Source organism: Salmo trutta, chromosome 19 (genome assembly GCF_901001165.1).
Source record: "Salmo trutta chromosome 19, fSalTru1.1, whole genome shotgun sequence".
NCBI classification, from domain to species: domain Eukaryota; kingdom Metazoa; phylum Chordata; class Actinopteri; order Salmoniformes; family Salmonidae; genus Salmo; species Salmo trutta.
In genome coordinates this window covers 32,602,620-32,627,661 of record NC_042975.1, presented here as the reverse complement: position 1 = coordinate 32,627,661, position 25,042 = coordinate 32,602,620, and the positions used below count along the sequence as shown (strand labels likewise).

The 25,042-nt window shown below is 43.6% G+C and overlaps 1 protein-coding gene across 4 annotated transcripts; it reads left to right on the top strand.

Annotated features, from left to right (window-relative positions):
• Positions 1-4,804: 4,804 nt before the first annotated feature.
• Positions 4,805-23,446, top strand: LOC115154355 (uncharacterized). Of its 4 annotated transcripts, none has more exons than XM_029700511.1 (11): positions 4,805-5,138; positions 11,910-12,030; positions 12,672-12,782; positions 13,568-13,604; positions 13,878-15,685; positions 15,923-15,956; positions 16,090-17,894; positions 18,035-18,083; positions 18,341-20,151; positions 20,378-20,414; positions 20,559-23,446. In XM_029700511.1, exons 1-11 carry the CDS (start codon positions 5,038-5,040, stop codon positions 22,322-22,324), a joined length of 7,680 nt encoding a protein of 2,559 aa, XP_029556371.1. In that variant the 5' UTR covers positions 4,805-5,037; the 3' UTR covers positions 22,325-23,446. The 4 variants fall into 4 exon arrangements, with proteins under 4 accessions (XP_029556371.1, XP_029556370.1, XP_029556369.1 ...); XM_029700510.1 differs by having other exon boundaries at positions 13,875-15,685; XM_029700509.1 differs by having other exon boundaries at positions 13,568-13,616.
• The last annotated feature ends 1,596 nt before the right edge of the window (positions 23,447-25,042 follow it).

Genomic DNA, 25,042 nt, shown 5'->3' with positions numbered 1-25,042 from the left:
CTTTTCCTGTAGTCCACAATCATCTCCTTAGTCACGTCGAGGGAGAGGTTGTTATTCTGGCACCACCCGGCCAGGTTTCTGACCTCCCTATAGGCTGTCTCATCGTTGTCGGTGATCAGGCCTACCACTGTTGTGTCGTCTGCAAACTTAATGATGGTGTTGGAGTCGTGCCTGGACATGCAGTCATGGGTCAACAGGGAGTACAGGAGGGGACTGAGTACGCACCCCTAGGGAGCTCCAGTGTTTAGGATCAGTGTGGCAGATGTGTTGCTACCTACCCTCCCCACCTGGGGACGGCCCGTCAGGAAGTCCAGGATCCAGTTGCAGAGGGAGGTGTTTAGTCCCAGGATCCTTAGCTTAGTGATGAGCTTTGAGGGTACTATGGTGTTGAACGCTGAGCTGTAGTCAATGAATAGCATTCTCACATGTGTTCCTTTTGTCCAGTTGGGAAAGGGCAGTGTGGAGTGCAATAGAGTGCATCATCTGTGGATCTGTTTGGGCGGTATGCAAATTGGAGTGGGTCTAGGGTTTCTAGGATAATGGTGTTGATGTGAGCCATTACCAGCCTTTCAAAGCACTTCATGGCTACAGACGTGAGTGCTACGGATCTGTAGTCATTTAGGCAGGTTGCCTTTGTGTTCTTGGGCACAGGGATTATGGTGGTCTGCTTGAAACATGTAGGTTTTACAGACTCAATCAGGGACATGTTGAAAATGTCAGTGAAGACACCTGCCAGTTCGTCAGCACATGCCCGGAGCACACGTCCTGGTAATCCGTCTGGCCCCGCAGCCTTGTGTATGTTGAACTCTTTAAAGGTCTTAGCTGATGCTCTCATGCATGCCTCAGTGTTGCCTGCCTCGAAGCGAGCATAGAAGTGATTTAGCTCGTCTGGTAAGCTCGTGTCACTGGGCAGCTCATGGCTGTGCTTCCCTTTGTAGTCTGTAATAGTTTGCAAGCCCTGCCACATAAGATGAGCGTCGGAGCCGGTGTAGTATTTAGCCCTGTATTGACGCTTTTCCTGTTTGATGGTTCGTCGCAGGGCATAGCAGGATTTCTTGTAAGCTTCCATGTTAGCTGATGACCGCTAGCAGTGGCTAACTGACCTCTAGCTAGTTGGCTAGCTTCTGTTGGGGGTTCCAGTTCGTGTTAATTGACAGTCCAGCAGGCATCGGCTGTGTAGCCGAATGATCATAGGGTCCAATGAGCAGCACTAACGGGGATCAGTTCGGTAGTCGTTGACTATGTTAAGCGAGCGGGAGACAGGGCGTTCAGGGAACTAGCAGGCCGGGGCTAGCAGATGGATCATCACCAAACATCCACGACCCAGAGGCTGGTTGAGAGCACGTTGGCCGAGTTACGTCAGCAGACCAGTTGTGATGGATCGGCGGGGCTCCGTGTTGACAAAGGGTCTAGGCCAATAGGCAAGAGAAGGGTTGTAGTTGGTGTACTTCGTTTGCTAGCCGGGAGATGGGCCAAGCTCGGGGCTAACTGGTGCATGCTTCTGGACAAGGGCGTTAGCCACAATAGCTCCTCAGTAGCAACTAGCTAGCTACGAAGATCCGGTGTAATGGTTCAGAGCTTGAGGCAGGATTCCGGTGATGTAGTGGAAAAGAGCAGTCCGATATACTCATGGCTGGTGTCGCGCTGTCAGGTATTATCCAGGCTAAAGCGGCATGAGTCCGAGCTAAAGGTATAGACCGCTAGCAGGGGCTAACAATGACTAAATAGCTAGTACCTAATTAGCTGGACAGCTTCCTGATGGATGTTCCAGGTATAAGGTCTAAAAAAAAATAGCTCATCTATCACATTGGGTGAGGCGGGTTGCAGGAATGTATATTTATTTTTGAAAATGGAAAAAAGAGATTGAAATGTTTACGAAAAAAACTAAAAAGACTATATTTACATGGGACGAAAACAAACACGTCTTACTGCTGCGCCATCTTGGATTATACTGTAACGCCTTACGATTGGATGCCGAGCAGTTGCCATACTAGTCGGTGACACAACCGGTCAGGGTGCTCTCGATGGTGTAGCTGTAGAACATTTTGAGGATCTGGTGACCCATGCCATATCTTTTCAGTCTCCTGAGGGAGGAAAAGGTGTTGTCATGCCCGCTTCACGATTGTCTTAGTGTTTTTGGACCATGATAGTTTGTTGGTGATGTGGACACCAAGGAACTTGAAAATCTCGACCTGCTCCACTACAGCCCCGTCGATATTAATGGGGGCCTGTTCGGCCCTCCTTTTACTGTAGTCCACAATCATCTCCTTTGTCTTGCTCACGTTGAGGGAGAGGTTGTTGTCCTGGCACCACACTGTCAGTTCTCAGACCCTCTCCCTTTAGGGTGTCTCATCATTGTCTCTGATCAGGCCTACCACTGTTTTCGTCTGCAAACTTAATGATGGTGTTGGAGTCGTGCTTGGCTACGCAGTCGTGGGTGAACAGGGACTACAGGAGGGGACTAAGCACGCACCACTAAGGGTGTTGAGGATCAATGAGTTGCCTACCCTTACCACCTGAGGGTGGCCCTTCAGGAAGTCCAGGATCCAGTTGCAGAGGGAGGTGTTTAGTCCCAGGGTCCCTAGCTTAGTGATGCACTTTGTGGGCACTATGGTGTTGAACGCTGAGCTGTAGTCAATGAACAGCATTCTCACATAGGTGTTCCTTTTGTCCAGGTGGGAAAGGGCAGTGTGGAGTGCAATTGATATTGTGTCATCTGTGGATCTGTTTGGGTGGTATGCGAATTGGATTGGGTCTAGGGTTTCCGTGATGATGGTGTGTTGTGAGCCATGACCAGCCTTTCAAAGCACTTCGTGGCTACCGACGAGAGTGCTACGGGGCAGTAGTCATTTAGGCAGGTTACCTTCGTATTCTTGGGCACTGTGTGGTGCATATCCAGCAACACTCCATATTATTCAGAGCCCCATATATAGATTTTACAGTACCCACTGAGTACTCCCCACCCCACTTTTACATAGGCACAAATATTTTTTTTCCCCTCTATAACCCAATATGTAATGTATGCACAAATTGCTTTGGGGGCATATATACTGCTCCAAAAAATAAAGGGATCACTTAAACAACACAATGTAACTCCAAGTCAATCACACTTCTGTGAAATCAAACTGTCCACTTAGGAAGCAACACTGATTGGCAATACATTTCACATGCTGTTGTGCAAATGGAATAGACAACAGGTGGAAATTATAGGCAATAAGCAAGACACCCCCAATAAAGGAGTGGTTCAGCAGGTGGTACCACAGACCACTTCTCAGTTCCTATGCTTCCTGGCTGATGTTTTGGTCACTTTTGAATGCTGGCGGTGCTTTCACTCTAGTGGTAGCATGAGACGGAGTCTACAACCCACACAAGTGGCTCAGGTAGTGCAGCTCATCCAGGATGGCACATCAATGCGAGCTGTGGCAAGAAGGTTTGCTGTGTCTGTCAGCGTAGTGTCCAAAGCATGGAGGCGCTACCAGCTGACAGGCCAGTACATCAGGAGACGTGGAGGAGGCCGAAGGAGGGCAACAACCCAGCAGCAGGACCGCTACCTCTGCCTTTGTGCAAGGAGGAGCAGGAGGAGCACTGCCAGAGCCCTGCAAAATGACCTCCAGCAGGCCACAAATGTGCATGTGTCTGCTCAAACGGTCAGAAACAGACTCCATGAGGGTGGTATGAGGGGCCCGACGTACACAGGTGGGGGTTGTGCTTACAGCCCAACACCGTGCAGGACGTTTGGCATTTGCCAGAGAACACCAAGATTGGCAAATTCGCCACTGGCGCCCTGTGCTCTTCACAGATGAAAGCAGGTTCACACTGAGCACGTGACAGACGTGACAGAGTCTGGAGACGCCGTGGAGAACGTTCTGCTGCCTGCAACATCCTCCAGCATGACCGGTTTGGCGGTGGGTCAGTCATGGTGTGGGGTGGCATTTCTTGGGGGGCCGCACAGCCCTCCATGTGCTCGCCAGAGGTAGCCTGACTGCCATTAGGTACCGAGATGAGATCCTCAGACCCCTTGTGAGACCATATGCTGGTGCGGTTGGCCCTGGGTTCCTCCTAATGCAAGACAATGCTAGACCTCATGTGGCTGGAGTGTGTCAGCAGTTCCTGCAAGAGGAAGGCATTGATGCTATGGACTGGCCCACCCGTTCCCCAGACCTGAATCCAGTTGAGCACATCTTGGACATCATGTCTCGCTCCATCCACCAACGCCACGTTGCACCACAGACTGTCCAGGAGTTGGCGGATGCTTTAGTCCAGGTCTGGGAGGAGATCCCTCAGGAAACCATCCGCCACCTCATCAGGAGCATGCCCAGGTGTTGTAGGGAGGTCATACAGGCACGTGGAGGCCACACACACTACTGAGCCTCATTTTGACTTGTTTTAAGGACGTTACATCAAAGTTGGATCAGCCTGTAGTGTGGTTTTCCATTTTCATTTTGAGTGTGACTCCAAATCCAGACCTCCATGGGTTGATAAATTGGATTTCCATTGATTATTTTTGTGTGATTTTGTTGTCAGCACATTCAACTATGTAAAGAAAAAAGTATTTCATAAGATTATTTCTTTCATTCAGATCTAGGATGTGTTGTTTAAGTGTTCCCTTTATTTTTTTGAGCAGTGTATTTGACCTTGGAATATGTTTTAAAACACATTTAATGCAATTGTCACTTAAATATGAACAAATAAGAATCATTATTAATGTTAAGATTATTATTTTTCATTCAACTTAATAAAAACATTTTAATGAAAATTTTCTGCTACGTAGAGAACTTTGATTTTGAACGTTTTCGAAATTCCATGACCCGGAAGTACTTTTCTGGTGTGGCTGACAAGACTGATGTTCTTCCTGATTTATGAACACACAGGCAACTTACTACACCACGCAACAAATCAACTTTTCCCTGAATTAAATAATGAACTTAGCTACAAAGTTAATTTCAAGACTTTGTGCTAATATTGAGCTAAAGATTCAAAACGGGTGGATTTCTGATTAATTTCACGATGCACGACTTCTGAACGACCAGTGAGTGCATGGATCCCAAAATGCCCAAGCGCTGTGCCGCACCAAATTGTAATATCTACACAGATAAATCAGACGTCCCCTTTTTCAGATTCCCTTTGGACCCGGAGGGGTAAGTTATGTTAAATAGTTTTCAATCCCTTATTAACTCAAGCTACTTTTAAAGTTATCTTTGTATTCCTCATTAGCATTGAAACAGTACGGAGTCAGCTAGCTAGCTAACCTAGCTTGTGCTAGCGTTGATGGTAATAGTTAATGTCAATGATGGAACTAGCCAATTAGCTTGCTAAAAGGCTACATTCTGTTTGAGGAATCGGATGCAGTATTATTTATCTAAGGATCCACGAAAAGTCTGTTTTAGTGAGAGGGTAGTCTCTGTTGAGCCCACAAAGTTATGAAAACTATCTTTAATCTGACAACTTCCTCTTGCAATTGTGTAAATAACACAATTGGCTAGCATACTATCTGGCTTTGATGTAGCTAGCAGGTAATAACAACCTCCCCATGTTGATTATGGTCCAAATATGCTGATGTTGAGACAATGCATTTGAAGTCCATGAGTGTGAGGTTCATGAATATAAATCCCCCGAAAATAGTGATTAGAAATTGAATATTACAGAAGTAAGTTCATGGGGCCAAGGTTGTCATTTTTTTCTATTCGTTTTTCTATTTGAAATTAAGTTTCAGTTTGTTTTCAGAGCTGATTTGCATTTATTTTCAGATGTATAAAAATACGTATTGTTTTTATTATTTCGTTTTAAGTTTTCGTGTTGGGGACAGAAATCTTGTGTGGGACAGCCCCAAGGTTCACCAAAGTATAGACCAGGCCCTTGGATTAAAAAAACAACGAAACAATTCAGTCGGGGTCTCAACTTAGAATAGTAGCAAGTTAGAATATTAGTACACACAAGGTGCAATTTTGAAATTTGGTTGTGCGTCATCTGTTTTATTCTTGTTACGTTCACTGATGGTCACTCAATTAGACCATTTAGCTAACATTTTTGAGATTGGTAAATTAGTCTAGCAGCCAGCTACCGGAACTTTGTAGTCATGGTCGAAATACCGGCCGGGGTGCCCCCATTTGATTTTGTTAGTCAGTCTCACTCAGATATAATATTGAAAACTGCAAACATTTCTCTCCACCCTATGGCACAATGTGTAGTATTGCAGGAAATTAGCTGTAAAACATATTTTTCTTATGTCCCTCCGTGCACCCTCTGTGACTTCTATGACGATTTTAACCCACTTAACACAAGCATTTAACCATCATTGTAAAGCCGTAGTTATTTTGTTGATTTGACAGTCATTTCTCAATATTATTATTTATCTATTGTGATTAGTGATGCGTTTACGTCTGTCCCTCAATTTAAGGTCAACCCTGTTATGTGAACGGAACTCTCATTTTAATATGGTGAAACTATTCATTTTAAAATATATTTTTCAAAAGAAACATTGAACATCTAATTGTCAAATCATAGCATAAAAGGTGAGTTCTACTCTTTTTGGCAATTTGATGTTTTGTGGTGGATAACTAACCCTGTTAGTTTTACCCATAGATAGTCAGACTAGAAATGTTTTAACAATTCATATTTTTTTGTGAAGCATGCTTTCAATTGCAATTCACTGTTGCACACAAAACACTTCCATTCCCCATCTCAAAAGGGGATTTATGGGTGATTTTAAGATTAAACCTGTTACTTAATTACTTAGTAGGTGCTTAGTATATTTATTTTTAGGAGTTGGGGAAAACCAGTTTTTTATGATGTTGAACATGTTAAGGCATTAAACCGCTAAAGCCTCCATTATACCAAAATTACAGAGCCTTCAGAAAGTATTCATACCCCTTGACTTATTCCACATTTTGTTACAGCCGGAATTCAAAATTGATTTAAATAGATTTTTTTCTCTCACCCATCTACACACAATACCCCATAATGACAAAGTGGAAACATGTTTTTATACATTTATGCAAATGTATTAAATGAAATAGACATAAGTATTCACAGCCCTGAGTCAATACATGTTACATTCACCTTTGGGTGCAATTACAGTTGAGTCTTTCTGGGTAAGTCTCTAAGTGCTTTGCACACCTGGATTGTACAATATTTGCACATTTATTATTTTCAAAATTCAGCAAGATCATTGCTAGACAACAATTTTCTGTTCTTGACATATATTTTCAAGCTGATTTAAGTCAAAACTGTAACTCGGCCACTCATGAACATTCATTGTATTCTTGTTAAGCAACTCGTGTAGATTTGGTCTTGTGTTTTTAGGTTATTGTCCTGCTGAAAAGTGAATTAATCTCCCAGTGGAAAGCACACTGAACCGGGTTTTCCTCTAGGATTTTGCCTGTGTTTAGCTTAATTCGGTTTCGTTTTTATTCTAAAATACTCCCCAATCCTTAGCGATTACAAGCATACACATAACATGATGCAGCCACCACTATGCTTGAAAATATGGAGAGTGGTACTCAGTAATGTGTTTAATTGGATTTAAACCAACTATAACACTTTATATTCAGGACAGTTCATTTCTTTGCCACATATTTTTCATTATTACTTTAGTGCCTTGTTGCAAACAGGATGCATGTTTTTGGAATATTTGTATTCTGTTCAGGCTTTCACTTTGTCAATTAGGTTAGTATTGTGGAGTAACTACAATGTTGTTGATCCATCCTCCATTTTCTATCACAGACAAACTCTGTAACTGTATTAAAGTCATCATTGGCTTCATAGTGAAATCCCTGAGCGGTTTCCTTCCTCCCTGGGAACGGATTTAGGAAGGACACCTTTATCTTTGTAGTGACTGGGTATATTGATACACCATCCAAAGTGTAATTAATAACTTCACCATGCTCAAAGGGATATTCAATGTCTTTTTCATTTTTGTTTTACCCATCTACCAATGGGGGCATTGGGAAACCTCCCTGGTCTTTGTGGTTGAACCTGGTAGTCGTTCAGAAATCATGTTAACCACTATTATTGAACACTGTCCATGCATCGTATTATGTGACTTAAGTAAATGTTTACTCCTGAACTTATTTTGGCTTGCCATAACAAAGGGGTTGAATACTTATTGACTCAAGACATTTCAGCTTTTCATTTTTTAATAGTTAGAAAATATATATCTATATAATGCATTTTAAAAATCCATGTTTGACATTATGGGCTATTGTGTAGGCCAGTGACAATCTAAATTGTAATACATTTTAAAATCTGTGTAACACAATACACATTTTAAACGGTAAAGGGGGTGTTAATACTTTATGAAGGCACTGTATATCTAAATCCAAACTGGTTTTCCAGCAGGCTACTAAGAGAGGCACATCCAATGTTCAAAATGTAGCCTTTTTCTGTTCTACAGATTAAAGCCAACAATTTCTGGTGAATTGATAATGAATCCCTGTTTTAATTGAAGCCATACAGAGTTGGTTACAATTACAATTTCATCCTCCAGACAGAACAAATATTACATCAAATAATATGGCTGAACTCCAATGTACTAATAGAGGGGGAAAACTATAAGGAAGGTATCACGTTTATGAATGGCATTGTAAATAAGGACGGTAAAATTGTCACACAAGCAAGGTGTAAGGAGGTGTGTACAATACAAAAGTATAACCAACTCACTGCAGCTCTGCCACAAAAATGGACAAGACAATTGCTCAAGAGAAAGGAATTCATTGTTTTGCCTAGCTCCAATGAAAACCTTGCATGGCCTAAAATGACTGGTATAAATTGTAAAATGTATCAGTTTCACTTAAAATTGAGATGTTTGACAACTATGCAGCATTCAATTCCAGATTGTTGGGAACAGATTTTTTTAAAGTCCCAATTCCATGCAAATAGTCTGGGTAGCCAGTTGATTAGCTGTTCAGGAGACTTATGGCTTGGGGTTGGAAGCTGTTAAGAAGCCTTTTGGACCTTGTGAGCGCTCTGTTACCGCTTGCCGTGCGGTATCAAAGAGAATAGTCTGTGGCTGGGGTCTTTAACCATTTTTAGGGCCTTCCTCTGACACCGCCTGGTATCGAGGTCCTGGATGGCAGGAACCTTGGCCCCAGTGATGTACTGGGCCGTACACACTACCCTCTCTAGTGCCTTGCGGTCGGAGGCTGAGCAGTTGACATACAAGGCAGTGATGAAACCAGTCAGGATGCTCTCAATGGTGGAGCTGTTGAGCTTTTTGAGGATCTGAGGACCCATGCCAAATCTTTTCAGTCTCCTGAGGGGGAATAGGCTTTGTCGTGCCCTCTTTACAACTGTCTTGGTGTGTTTAAACCATGATAGGTTGTTGGTGATGTGGACAACAAGGAACTTGAAGCTCTCAACCTGCTCCACTGCAGCCCGTCAGTGAGAATGGGGGTGTGCTCGGTCCTCCTTTTCCTGTAGTCCACAATCGTCTCATTTTGTCTTGATCACATTGAGGGAGTTGTTGTTATCCTGGCACCACACGGCCAGGTCTCTTACCTCCAAATAGGCTGTCTCATCGTTGTCGCTGATCAGGCCTACCACGGTTGTGTCATTGCCAAACTTAATGATGGTGTTGGAGTCATGCCTGGCCATGCAGTCATGGGTGAAGAGGGAGTACAGGAGGGGACTAGGCACGCACCCCTGAGGGGCCCTGTGTTGATGATCAGTGTGGCAGATGTGGCAAAAGTCCAGGATCCAGTGGCAGAGGGAGGTGTTTAGTCCCAGGGTCCTTAGCTTAGTGATGAGCTTTGAGGACACTATGCTGTTGAACGCTGAGCTGTAGTCAATGAACAGCATTCTCAAGTAGGTGTTCCTTTTGTCCAGGTGGGACAGGGCAGTGTGGCGTGCAATAGAGATTGCATCATCTGTGGATCTGTTTGGGTGGTATGCAAATTGGAGTGGGTCTAGGGTTTCTGGGGTAGTAGTGTTGTTGTGAGCCATGACCAGCCTTTCAAAGCACTTCATGTCTACAGATGTGAGTGCTATGGGTCGGTATTCATTTAGGCAGGTTACCTTAGTCCCTGTGCCCAAGAACACTATGGTGGTCTGCTTGAAACATGTTGGTATTACAGACTCAGCCAGGAACATGTTGAAAAATGTCAGTGAGGACACTTGCCAGTTGGTTAGTGCATTCAGAGTACAAGTTCTGGTAATCCGTCTGGCCTTGTGGCCTTGTGAATGTTGACCTGTTTAAAGGTCTTAATCACATCAGCTACGGAGAGCGTGATCACAGTCATCCAGAACAGGTGATGCTCTTATGCATGCTTCAGTGTTGCTTGCCTCGAAGGGAGCATAGAAGTAATTTAGCGAATTTGGTTTGCTCGTGTCACTGGGAAGCTCACGGTTGTGCCTCCCTTTGTAGTCTGTAATAGTTTGCAAGCCCTGCCATGTCTGATGCGTGTCGGAGCCTGTGTAGCTTTGCCTGTTTGATTGTTCGTCGGAGGTCATAACGGGATCTCTTATAAACATCCGGGTTAGAGTCCTGCTCCTTGAAAGCGGCAGCTCTACCCTTTAGCTTAGTGAGGATGTTGCCTGTAATCCATGGCTTTTGGTTGGGGTAGGTACGTACGGTCACTGGGGGCGACGTCATCGATGCATTTATTGATGAAGCCAGTAACTGTGGTGTATTCCTCAATGCCATCGGAAGAATCCTGGAACATGTTCCAGTCTGTGCTAGCAAAATAGTCCTGTAGCTTAGCATCTGTTTCATCTGACCACTTTATTAACTGAGTCACTGGTGCTTCCTACTTTAGTTTTTGCTTGTGAGCGCGAATCAGGAGGATAGAGTTATGGTCAGATTTGCCAAATGGAGTGCGAGGGAGAACTTTGTACACGTCTCTGTGTGTGGAGTAAAGGTGGTCTAGTTTTTTTCCTCTGGTTGCACATTTAACATGCTGGTAGAAATTAGGTAAAACGGATTTATTTGTTTCCCTGCATTAAAGTCCCCGGCCACTAGGCCTCTGGATGAGCGTTTTTCTGTTTGCCTATGACCTTATACAGCTCATTGTGTGGTCTTAGTGCCAGCATCGGTTTGTGATGGTGAATAGACAGCCACGAAAAAATATAGATAAACTCTCTTGGTAAATAGTGTGGTCTACAGCTTATCATGAGATACTCTACCTCAGGCGAGCAAAACCTCGAGACTTGCTTAATATTAGATTTCGTGAACCAGCTGTTGTTTACAAATATACACAAGCAGCTGCGCAGGTCCTAATCCAGGCATTTGTCATATCCCGTTTGGACTACAGCAATTCTCTGTTGTCTGGGCTCCCTGCTTGTGCCATCAAACCTGTGCAATTTATCCAGAATGCAATGCAAATAGATTTCTGATTTGAATAACATTACTACACATATCAAGCTAGCAAACAGTATGCTTTAACTTGCAATGAGAACATCTTCTGGATAAGTGTCTGACGTTTCAGATTTACATTTTAGTAATTTAGCAGACTACATTGCAAGAACAAATCAGTCTGGGGTCAGATGTTAACAGAATGCGTAATTTAGCCCGTTAAACACAAACTGTCTCTAGAGAGAATTAGGCAGGTCTGATGCTGATTAAAGAAAGGAAAAGTGGTGTGTGTTTCCAGTAGTTGGCTCCACCGTTACATGGCAAAAAAAGTAATTAACTACTGAAAACACTAATTAGATTAGAATATTTGATTTTGGTTTGGGGTGGGGTGGTAGCATCTAACAATTGGATTGAATTCTTTCTTGGGCACTGCTCGGTGATGCCTTTTTTAATCACAATGTTCTACTGATTACGGAGATACCTTCCATTTTCGCAAAACGGGTACCTGGTTTGCTAGTGATATGCAGATTGACCTCGTTCATCAATGTGTATAACATGGGCTAGGGGCAGGCCTATCCATATTGCAGTTCTGAAATTTTATCCTGTTAATTCTTCCTTTCAGGTGTAAACAATGGTTGAATAATTGTCATCGAACTGACTTGGAGCCAAAAACCCCTGAGGAGTTGCACAATTCCTTCAGAATATGTGCAAATCATTTTGAGCCTTCCTTGATCTGTTGTGATGTAAGTATCTACTGAAGAAACCATTTATATTTACAAAAAGCATTCCTTTTATACTTTCATTCAGTTGTTTTGTTGTTCAGTAATAGTGGGGACTTGAGTTAGACTATCTATTCAGGAGCTGACTCATCTATGCATTAGCCAATAGACCCAATGAGCGGGTTTGGGATGCTGGCTTAAATAGTGTGCAATCCCTTATTAACTGCACTTTTAAAGTTATGTTATTGCTCATTAGCAAGCTAGCTTAGTTGCTCCATTGAAACACCTCCCGAGCTTGCTAGCTAAGCTAGCTTGTGCAATATATCATATTCTTTTGTTAATGGATTTCAGAACAAAAACTCTTGCACACCCCAAATAACGTCTTCTCACGTGCTTAGGATAATAAAAAACTGTAGTAGAATATGTCTCCCACGTACTGTGTGATGTGAGGTTTAAGTCATGTAGACCTTGTAGTCATGTAGTCCCAACGACTAGCTTAATCATAATGCACTCGGTTTTTCTGAAGGCCACTAAGTAGGTCGTCATTGAAAATAAGGTTTTATCAGTATTAAAAGGTTCTGCTTCTCCCTGGAGGTTCTTACTGTCAGGCATGCAACAGTGGCAATAAAGTAGTCATAATAAGGATTTGCTTTTTTCTTTTTCAGAGCAATTTAAGAACATCCTTGAAAGAGGGTGCTATGCCAACCATATTTGATTTTACAAGCCATTTGAACAATCCATCAGGCCGCAACGGGAATAAGAGAATAAGAGAACCTGTAAGTATTCTGTCATGTTTAAACCACACAATGTTGTACCCCATATAGTCATCCTAACCTGATCTCAGTAAGTGTGTATATGTAGTCATCCTAACCTGATCTCAGTAAGTGTGTGTATATATAGTCATCCTAACCTGATCTCAGTAAGTGTGTGTATATATATAGTCATCCTAACCTGATCTCAGTAAGTGTATTTGTAGTCATCCTAACCTGATCTCAGTAAGTGTGTGTATATGTAGTCATCCTAACCTGATCTCAGTAAGTGTGTGTATATGTAGTCATCCTAACCTGATCTCAGTAAGTGTGTGTATATATAGTCATCCTAACCTGATCTCAGTAAGTGTGTATATGTAGTCATCCTAACCTGATCTCAGTAAGTGTGTGTATATGTAGTCATCCTAACCTGATCTCAGTAAGTGTGTGTATATGTAGTCATCCTAACCTGATCTCAGTAAGTGTGTGTATATGTAGTCATCCTAACCTGATCTCAGTAAGTGTGTGTATATGTAGTCATCCTAACCTGATCTCAGTAAGTGTGTGTATATGTAGTCATCCTAACCTGATCTCAGTAAGTGTGTGTATATGTAGTCATCCTAACCTGATCTCAGTAAGTGTGTGTATATGTAGTCATCCTAACCTGATCTCAGTAAGTGTGTATATATAGTCATCCTAACCTGATCTCAGTAAGTGTGTGTATATATAGTCATCCTAACCTGATCTGTGTATTATCTGATCCTATTGCATTAACTCCAGTCTACAGCTAATTATATATTTTATTCCTTTAGAGTGAGGCGGAGTTTGCAACCTTGAAGAAAGCTAAAGGTGATTGGTTTGGTAAATCAATATCCTTTTCTCGTTTGTTTTACCATAACAATTTAAGATTCCCATATTTAGCAATCTATTTTCCTACCAAAAATGACATTTAAGTAATTGGTTCATAACTTCATGGCAGTGCATAGTCATGTGGTCTCTATTAGGATAGCTCTCTAAGAAAAGTACACCCTTTTAATAGGATTTTTGTAGAAATGTCTCAACATATTTATTCAATAAAAAAATGTAAATCACATGTCCATGTTTTCTCCTTTACTTCAGAAGATGCTCCAACTGAGGTGAAAGATAAGCCAGGAGAGAATAGTGCAACATGTGATCTACAGCAAGAGGACCAAAGGAGAGAGGATGTCTCCAACTCCAAAGCAAAGGAAATCCTTAAAGTCTACTTCAAGGAAACTCTTGCCTTCACTGGATTCAGCATAGGGAACGATGCAAACCCAAACACTGATAAGCCGATGGGAGGCCACAGGGGACAACAGTCTCTCAACCCCATCTGTGTTGAAAGAATTGACCAGAAAGAAGTCCTCCAGTTCAGTGAAAACCTCATGCGGGAGGAGATCCGGAACAGTTTAAGGTTGGCACGCTTTTTCTCCATTCTGCTGCAAGATGTCACAAACATAGAGGGAAAATATCAGATCCCAGTTTTCATCAGGTCCGTCACTGTGGCAGGTTTCCCTCAGAAACACCTCATGGGGTTCCTGCCCTGTGATGCAGATGCTGAGGGTCTGTTTTACATGCTGCTCTCAGAAATACGGAATAAGTGGGGGCTGCGGATGGAGCATTGTCGAGGCCTCACCTACCTGACCACAGGCATTCTATGTCAGAAAATGAAAGATCTCACCAGCAGGATTCTGCTGGAGTTTCCTCAGGTAGTGCTAGCACCTAGTGACCCATACGCCTTTAACATGTGGCTCATCCGCTCCATGCCCATGCCTTCCATCCAGAAGGTTGTGAACACCGTGGAGGAGGTCGCCACAATGCTTAGAGGGTCCCCAGATCTTTGGGAAAGACTGGAAGGGAAGATCAAATCATCTTACGGCCACCTTAAAGGTGAAGTGGACAGGATCACAGAGGCTTGCCAGAACACCTGGGAGTATGGTGTTGATGCCTTCCATACCATGTTGGACATTCTTGAGCCATTCCTCGCCTGCATCAATGAGGTGTGCTCGGCTGCGAACGCAGACACTGCTACTTGTGAGCAGATGGCCAAGCTCAAGCCGATCCTAAAAAACTTCAATTTTCTCATCACCCTGGTTGTTCTGAAGAATACCCTCTGTTGTGTGAGCATCCTCAACCCGAGTCTCAGGGGAGCCATCAGCATCAGCAGCACCTTGCAGTACACAATCTCCAACGCCTTAAAGCTGGTCAACAAACATCTGCAGGAGATAGCAATATTCCACAGGAAGTGGTTTTCTGATGCAGTGGGCAGGGCTAAAAAGCTGGGAGTGGAGGTCGCTAGGCCGGAGGAGAGCTCACCTGATACTGGCGAGGCAGGTGCAACTGAAACCTCTCTAGAGGATTTCTACAGAGAGACTCTGAGCAGGCAGATCTTACAGTACCTTGTTGCGGAGGTGAAGAGGGTGTTTAGCACTGAGATGGTTCGGATTCTGAGATGGCTCTCGTTGGTGCCGTCTTATATGGCTGACCACAATTTCAGTATCCGCAGGGATAAAGTGGCGGATGCGAACTTGAACAACCTTGCTCGGCCCGACACGTTTTACGATGAGCTTGGTTGCTGGGAGGTGAAGTGGAGACATGCTAGCAAGCGGAGGATCCTGCCCACAACAGTGTTTGCAACATTAAAAATCCCAGACATTGCATTTTACCCAAATGTGCAGAGCCTGCTGAGAGTTCTGGGCACCATCCCCTGTGTGAACGCAGAGGCAGACGTGTATGGGCAGTACAACATGGTGCTGGAGCGGTACCAGTCCTACCTGAAAGCCACACCGGAGGATCAGAGACTGTGCAACATGGCATTTGTCTATGTCAATCAAGATGTGCACTTCAATGTGGAAGACATGGTGGAGTCCTATGTGGAGAAGCATCCTGACATATTGCAGTTGTTGCATATGGTAAGTTTATTTTAATATAAAAGTTATTCATGTGTATTTAATTTAAGTATTTGCCTAGCAATAACACAAACTGAAGATTTCAAATCATTTGAAAAACATAAAATGAACTTACCCTAAGTGGATGTTGAATATTTCTTAACTTTTGTGTTGTTATTTTTACTAATATTTGCATTTGTAGATCTCTGTAACTGAACAAAAGCTTTATTTTGCTAATGCTTTTATTTTCTATGTTCATAGGATGATGAGGTGATGGAGATGCACTCTGCAGCTGGTAAGGAAATAATATTATTAATATATATTATATAGTATTTATTGCACCATAGTGTATATACAAATATTTGCCTTAATACCCATGTTTATTCATTCATCATTCATGGCTCATGCTCTTGACTGCTTTATTTCAGAACCAGTCTCTGAGAATGATGGAAAACACACTCTAAAGGAGAATGTTGATGAAACACAAAAAGAACCACAGGAAATGGCCTTAGAGATGGAGAGAGTGGAGCAACCGAAATGCGTAGCCTCAGAGACTAATAAGGAGGCACTCAAATCTGCTCTGCAGGCGGCTGTGACAGCTGCATATAACAGCCAGAGCAGACAGCCTGGTGAGGCCTCTGCTGAACAGGATGGCGAGGTTGAAGACACATTGAAATATGTTTCGAAGTCTGAGATGAAAGAAGTTCTCAGAGTATGTGAGGATGCAGTCAGAGAAGGAATACTTTTGGAAGTGGGCACTTCCTTTTTCTCTCTGTTCATCGACCGCGTTGTGAAGTTAGGGGAGAAAAAATATCTTCCCCTCTTCCTCAGGTTTGTGGACAGTTTTGATGTCATGCGATTGGAGCTCATGGGTTTTCTGGATGTGGATCTTGACTGCGATGCCATGTCAGAGCGCATATTGGAAATTGTCACCAAAGAGTGGTGTCTCGATTTGTGTTACTGCAGAGGTCAAGCCTACCTAGGATCCGGTGATGTCTCCTACAAGCTGAAAGCCTTTGCCTGCAAAATCCAGGAAAAGTACCCCCTTGCAATATGCACACACAGCTCTTGTTACTCATTTAACACATGGTGGTCAAAGTCCACCCCTGTGCCGTCAGTCAAACGAGCCCTGGATGTTTTTGAAGAGGTGTTGATGTTTTTTGGGAGCACGCCTATCCTTGAGAAACAGCTGGATCATGTCATTGCATTTGGTCTTAGGGAAAGCTATGAAAAGGTTCAAGAATTGCAGGGGAAGTTCTGTACCGTCTGGCAGGAGAAGCACGATTCCTATGAAGTCTTTGTGCAGATGCTGGAGCCCCTTGTTGAATGTTTGGAGAAAATCAAGAGCAACCCACAGAGATGGAAATCCTCACTCTCTCTAAAAGCTGGAGCACTGCTGCGTTTGATAAGGGACTTTGATTTCATTGTTCCCATGGTAGCCCTGAAGAATGCCTCGTCCTTTACCAGGGAGCTGAGTGCAGGACTCCAGAAGGATCATTTTAGCGCAGCATCCCAGCTCTGCCAGATCAGTGGTATAGTGGCTACTCTCAACAGGGTCAAAACAAACATCAAGGTCTTTCACCAGAATTGGTTTGACGAAGCCTGTGCCCTTGCCCAGAGTCTGGTTGTGCAGATTAAAGTGCCTGATAATTCATCTGCGTCCAGGGATGGCATGATCAAGCCAGCTCTGTATTACAAAGATTCACTGAGTGTGCCCCTAGTGGACAACCTCACCAATGCTGTGAAGGATCATTTCTCTGAGGACCACAAAGAGGCCCTAAACTTCTTATCCCTGGTTCCCAGCTCTGTGACTGTGAGTTACATGTTTGAGATCCTGAGGTCAAAGCCTCCACTCTACGCCAGTGATCTGCCTGACTCTGACAACTTCTTCACAGAGTTGTGCTGCTGGAGGGTGAAGTGGAAGACCAAAGTTGCGTCAGTGACCATCCCAGACACCATCTTTCAGACTCTCCGTCTGCCACTCATGCAATACTTTGGGAACATCAACACACTGCTGAGGATCATGTCTGTGTTGCCCAGCACGGTACTGGAGAACTGTGGGGAAGCGATGCGCCACAAGATGTTCCAGGAATACCTGAGGAACACCAGCTCCAAGGACAGGTCCCCATGTCTGGCCATGCTGCAGGTGGGAACCAACTTCAGCAGAGATCTGGACCGGATGGTGACTAAGTGCTTGAAGGTCACTCCCCAGGCTTTAGAGGGTATCTGCTTGGTAAGTTTTCAAAATACATTTCCATTAATATATATATATTTTTTATATGTAATGCAGTCTTTCAGAGCATCCTGTACAGAGATGTCCTTTTTAAATAGATTATTTCCTTTTAATAATGTCTATTGAAAAAAAATTCACAGGATAAGGAATCGAAAAGTCTGATGAAGAACTCTGAAGCCAACATGGAAGGTATGTGATGGCAAAGCTTTGTTTCAGTTAATCCCCATGTGATCATTAAGTATTTATTAGCTAATAACTATGTAATAACACTTACCATTTAGTATATTTTTGTAATAGGGATGGGCTCAGGTTTTGTCAAGTGAAACACTTGTTCTCATTCACCTTACGATCACATTAATTTTATTCTCAATTATTTTTCCACTTTAATGACATGAACTCTATGGTAGAAGAGTTAATTGACTGATTCATCTTTTTCATATTTTCAGTGGATCATGACAAAGATGGAACAGAGGAGCTTGAGGATCAACAGTCTTCTGACAAGAAAAAAGACAAGGAAATGAAAGCAGTGGATGAGAATGGGCACACTGGCGATAATCGACAGAGTTTAGAAGCAGTGTTCAGACAGGCTGCACGTTTGGGGAAAAATAAGTGCCAGCTTTCCGAACTCTCCAAAGAAGATCAAGACCTTCTCATCCAGGATCTCGGCATGTGCCACTGGTTTGGAAGAGATGGAAAGTTCACGTGTAACGTAGGAGAGGAGGAAATGGTACAGCTTCTTACAAAATCCATCAGGGAAGTCATACTCTCAGAAATACAGGAGTCCCCCTTCTTTTCTCTTATCACAGATAAACCCGTTGTAATTGCTAATAAGAGCTATCTGCCTGTCTTTGTCAGATATGTTGGGCAATGTGCCCCCAAGGTAGAGCTCATTGGTTTTTTGCGATTTTTTGAAACCTGTGACGTTGATGTTCAAGCCAAGAATCTCTCTACGACTCTAACTGAAGACTGGGGATTGCCGATGAGTCAGTGTCGTGGACAAGCAATCATGCGCATGGGCTCAGGTTGTCACAGCCTGAAGAAGATGTCTTTGGAGTTCCTTGAGAGCTATCCTCTGTCTGTCATCACACCCAGTGAGTCTTGTGGTCTTGCCTGTTGGCTAGCAGGAAGCATACACTGCCCACCTGTCACAAAGATGCTGCGAATTGTGGAAGACCTCATACTGTTTTTTGACCAGTCACCTGGGCTAGAGGCAGAGCTAGCACAGGCCGTGGATGGGTTACTGAATACGCCTCGAGAGGCCTTGGAAGAGATTCCAGAAACCTGTTGCTCCAGGTGGAAGAAGAGGGAGGACTTTTTTGATCTCCTAGTCGACACATTGGAGGGAGTCTTGAGTTGCTTGGATTCAGTTAGTGCCCATGATGCTGGAACTATGTCGCTACATGCACAGGTCCTCGCCACTGCTTTGAGAGATGCAGATTTTGTCGTCACACTTGTGATCCTGAAGAATGCCTGTTCTCCCCTTCGGAACTGCAGCACTGTCTTCCGCTGTGGTAACCCTGCTGACATCATCTGTGAAGTGGAGAAGATAGTACCGATCATAGAGACGCTGAACAAGATGCTGGATAACATAAGCACTGTACATTCACCTTGGTTTGAGGAAGCATTTCAACTAGCATCCAAGGTGGCCCCTCAGCAAGTGTGTTTCCCAGAGAAAGCTAACTCTTATGAGTCTCCAGAGATGTACTACAGGGACAACTTGAGTGTTCCTCTACTGAGCAGCCTTGTTGATGAAATGAAGTACAACTTCTCCGACAGTCACTTAAAAGCCCTGAAGATCTTGTCTCTGCTCCCCACCTGCAATCCACAGCCCATTTCAGAGCCAATCCGCGCAGAGTCAACAGACAAGCTATACAGTCTCTACCTGTCTGACCTCCCTGACCCTGACACAGCAGAGCAGGATATCAGTAACTGGGCCTCTGTCTGGAAAGAGAAATATCAAGACCTCTCACCACCAGCTTCTATCTCTGAGATACTGCTTCATGCTGAGTCTCAATGCCATCCCACAGTGACCAGACTGCTTAGACTGGTGGCTGTTCTACCGAGCATCAGTATGGAGTGGGACCTGATGAAAACCACCCTGAACTCCATGAGGGCTCTGCTGAAGAACACGGTCTGCAAGGGCAGTAAAACAGACACTGTGATGCTTCTTATGCATTACCCAACTGTTCAAAGACTAGGGGAGGTCATTGAGAAGTGCATCGAAGTTGACCCAGAAAGCAGCCCATGTCTTGAGCAGGTACATTAACAGCAATACTCCTTTTATCATTCCAATGCTGATGTATATATAACAGATTTTATTGGTATAGGTATGCATCATTTTTCAATATTTTATTCATACATTTTCAGTTACAAACAGACAGATAATAACAGGAAACAATTCATCAACACCACTACTCACCCCTTGACAAGACATACATATTTAACATTGTTGTAAATGTACTGATTTCTATTTTATGATTTAGGTGAAGAAACAAATTGAAGGTCTGAAGCTGGAAGGTGGTAAGTGAAAATGTTAAATCATATGAACATTCATGACATACTATTACATGGTTCATGTAGAATATGGTATCATAAAGCAACATGTTTTAGGGGAGTGAAAATGAGGGAAAGGGGGGAGGTGGATTAACTGTGTGTGCGTTTTAGATTTTAGATCTTTGGATGTAAACCCTGATGGAAGACATGAGCAGGCAGTTGAGGAACACCAAGCTGGTATGTCAGATCAACTCCCTGCAGGAAAGCTGAAGGCAGAGGATGAGGCAGAGTACTATGTGAAAGTGGAAGATGCTGTGATCGCTGAGGACGTTGTGATCGCTGAGGACGTTGTGATCGCTGAGGACGTTGTGGGGGCCAGGGGCGGCGGGAAAGTAGAAGTCTGCGTGATAACAGAGGAAGTCATGTTTGCAGAGGACGATGTTAAAGCAGTGGACATTGTGTTAGCCGAGGAAGGCGTGAAGGCAGAGGACGGTATTGTGATAGTAGAGGATGGGGTCATAGGTCAGAAGCAGGCCATGTCTTTCTACGACCCACCTGTGCGTGAAGAAATCCTCAAGGAACTCTGGGACTCACAGTTCTTTACAATAATAACGGAACGGGCAGTTGAGATTGAGGGACAGCTCTACGTCCCCCTGTGCATCAGGTACTTGGACAAACAGGACACTCAGTGCGAGGAGACTGTAGCTTTCATCCCATTCAGCCAGGACACTGCTGTCTTGGCTGATGCTATTGAAACAGCCTTATCAGAGAAATTGGGGCTCAACATGGAGTACTGTAGAGGGCAGGCTTTGCTAAGTATTGGTGAGGTAGGGTCTCAGATGAGGGCTGTTTCTGCTGTAATATCCCAGAAATACCCCCTGGCCATGCGAACAGTCAGCTCTGCTCTGTCTCTGAATGTGTGGCTAGCCAGGTCATCTCCTGCAGTGGCAGCAGCGGACTGTGCAGCGTCTGTAGAAAACATGTTACAATGGCTCACAGAGGACACAGAACGACAGACCAAACTGGAGGACATGATCATTGCCATGTTCCAACATGATGAGGGGAAGGGTAATGAGCATAGGGACAAGCTTATTAAGAACTGGGAGAAAAGTCATGAAATGCATGAGTTGATGGTAGAGCTTCTTGAGGTAGTGATGCTGTGCTTGAATGAGCAGAAAAGTGAGGAGAGTAGCTCAGGGAGTGGCCAAGCACTGCTGTACTTTAATAAAGTCAGAAGTTTTGAGTTCATCTTCTCGGCTGTCGTGCTGAAGAATGTCCTGAGTTTGACCAAAAAGCTGAGCCAATCTCTTCAGGGCAAACCTCTAGATGTGTTGCTAGCTATGAATAGCTTGCCTGACCTGCTAACTTCCCTCAATGAATTGAAGAGCGATATCGACACACATCACAAGGCCTGGTATGAGGAAGCTGTCGCTTTAGCTTCCAAGCTGCAGATAACGCTGTTGCACTCTGGGCTACTAGAACCCCTGAGTCAGTTTTACAAAATGGCGGTGAGTCAGAAAGTGGTAGAACACTCCATTGTTGAGGTCAGTGAGCTCTTCACAGAGAAGGTCCTTAGTACCCTGAGGTGCCTGGAGATTGTGCCTTATGCCATGTCAAAGGTGGAAAACAGCAGTGTAAATGCCCACGTTTTCCGCATGTACAAAGATGACATGCCTGACCTGGCCTCACTCCCCACAGAGATGAAATCTTGGAGAGAGAAGTGGTTGGATCCCATGTCCGGGTATCTTCCAGCCACTGTGCTAGACACTCTGAAGGCATCAGACATTAGGAGCTTTAGTAACATTGAAACCCTCCTAAGGCTCCTTGTCATACTACCATTTTCCCGGAGGGAGAGTACCTTCAGGCAGGGAAAGAGAAGCCTCCAGGGGTTCATACAGCAGGAGACCAGGTCAATTTCGGAACTTCATCCTCTGTAAAAAGTAGGTGTTCCCTCAAGCTCTCATTAGCATAAAGCAGGTTTCTGAATTGGTGTCCTATACTGCTGACCCACTGTATCCTTGAGTAAATATCCAACCTAATTTAGGTCTCAATACAGTTTTTAACTTACTAGAAGACATTTCCCTGCATACATGAATGATCTAAATATTTTGATCATTTTATTTGTTTTCCTGCAAGCGTATATATTTTTTAAGTTGTTTGGATAATTGTACTGCCTAATGGGACCAATGTCTTGCCAAAAATAGCAATGCTCACCTGAGGGTTACCAATGCGTGTGTGTGCCTTTATGCATAACTAACAGTCAACCCAATGAACCATAAGAATTCAGATGTCTGAAAATGACACAGTCCCATCAGGCTTTTTGAAAGAATGTTTATTTTTGTCAGCACCAAATAACATTGGACTGAATTTAAGAATCACTTTCATCAATTCACTGTCAATTAATAAGTTGTATCATTCTCTTCCTTGGCACAAATCGAAATGGTTAGTTCTATCATGTAGATGTTTTATGATGATTTCCTAGGTTTCCTGTCTATTTAGGAGAGTTCATTTTCTGTAAAGAATTCTCCAAATACTGTCTCCTTAAGAGTTAAACATTCATATATTTGTCCAAAAAAATAATAAAAAGTTATAAAAAGACCCAACGTTCTTATTGTATATGACTTTTCACATTGCAGTGTTAGGCCTACGATAATGAGTAAATTGATTTGAGTCACAAGATGGTGCTATAAGCCTTAATTATTTTGAGGAAATTCTATTGGCATTTAAATTAGGCTATATTAAGAGTACCCTTGTCTTTATTCATATAGAAAATGTTTGATTATAAAGCATGTTTTAATGAAGTAATTGGATGTTTTTTTTTTGTCAGACCAGCTGTATACAGCTGTCCGCTCTGTTAAGGATTGGAGAATGTAAGAATTGCCACACCTTTGATATGGGATCCAAGGCCATATAAACCATGAAGCTTGCTGTATATCTTACCGGTTTACCATCTTTAATGGGAATATCACAATCTTAGTGTCATGAAGGTGTTAAATAGATACTCATTGAGTGATGGTGTCTACTGCTTAATGGATATTATTAAAGACAAATCAATCAAACATAATGAACAGGTCTTGACAACTACAGCAAAGGGAAATGTCTCTATTCTCACAATTGCTTATTGTACTGTAGGCCTATGCACTTCCATCTTCCAACTGTTTCATCCCAGTGGTCACTTTTATTTCTTCACTTCCTACATGGCGTTATTACTCCCGTGTCAATAACATGGTTAATATCTAATGTCTTGAATATGTTGAGGGGTGCTGCCTGGCCTCGTAGCCAAAGGAAGCATACAATACATATTATTATGCACCTCCAAGAAAAACTCAGCAAAAAAAGAAACGTCCCTTTTTCAAGACCCTGTCTTTCAAAGATAATTCGTAAAAATCCAAATAACTTCACAGATCTATATTGTAAATGGTTTAAACACTGTTTCCCATGCTTGTTCAATGAACCATAAACAATTAATTAACATGCACCTGTGGAGTGGTTGTTAAGACACTAACAGTTTACAGACGGTAGGCAATTAAGGTCACAGTTATGAAAACTTAGGACACTAAAGAGGCCTTTCTACTGACTCTGAAAAACACCAAAAGAAAGATGCCCAGCATCCCTTCTCATCTGCATAAACTTGCCTTAGGCATGCTGCAAGGAGGCATGAGGACTGCAGATGTGGTCAGGGCAATAAATTGCAATGTCTGTACTGTGAGACGCCTAAAACAGCGCTACAGGGAGACAGGACGGACAGCTGATCGTCCTCGCAGTGGCAGACCACATGTAACAACACCTGCACAGGATCGGTACATCCGAACATCACACCTGCGGGACAGGTCAGGATGGCAACAACAACTGCCAGAGTTACACCAGGAACGCACAATCCCTCCATCAGTGCTCAGACTGTCCGCAATAGGCTGAGAGGCTGGATTGAGGGCTTGTAGGCCTGTTGTAAGGCAGGTCCTCACCAGACATCACCGGCAACAACGTGGCCTATGGGTACAAACCCACCGTCACTGGACCAGACAGGACTGGCAAAAAGTGCTCTTCAATACGGTTTTGTCTCACCAGGGGTGAAAGGCAGATTTGCGTTTATCGTCGAAGGAATGAGCGTTACACCGAGGCCTGTACTCTGGAGCGGGATCGATTTGGAGGTTGAGGGTCCGTCATCGTCTGGGGTGGTGTGTCACAGCATCATTAGACTGAGCTTGTTGTCATTGCAGGCAATCTCAATGCTGTGCGTTACAGGGAAGACCTCCTCCCTCATGTGGTACCCTTCCTGCAGGCTCATCCTGACATGCCCTCCAACATGACAATGCCACCAGCCACACTGCTCATTCTGTACATGATTTCCTGCAAGACAGGAATGTTAGTGTTCTGCCATGGCCAGCGAAGAGCCCGGATCTCAATCCCATTGAGCACGGCTGGGACCTGTTGGATCAGAGGGTGAGGACTAGGGCCAATCCCCCCAGAAATGTCCGGGAACTTGCAGGTGCCTTGGTGGAAGAGTGGGGTAACATCTCACAGCAAGAACTGGCAAATCTGGTGCTGTCCATGAGGAGGAGATGCACTGCAGTACTTAATGCAGCTGGTGGCCACACCAGATACTGACTGTTACTTTTGATTTTGACCCCCCTATTGTTCAGGGACACATTATTCAA

What these genes read in the sequence shown, in the direction of transcription:
- LOC115154355 (XM_029700508.1), top strand. Translation starts at nt 5,038, where the DNA reads ATGGATCCCAAAATGCCCAAGCGCTGTGCCGCACCAAATTGTAATATC. An exon ending in CTTTAGAGGGTATCTGCTTG is followed by an intron (nt 17,895 to 18,034) that starts GTAAGTTTTCAA and finishes AAAAATTCACAG; the next exon opens with GATAAGGAATCGAAAAGTCT. An exon ending in GCAGCCCATGTCTTGAGCAG is followed by an intron (nt 20,152 to 20,377) that starts GTACATTAACAG and finishes TTTATGATTTAG; the next exon opens with GTGAAGAAACAAATTGAAGG.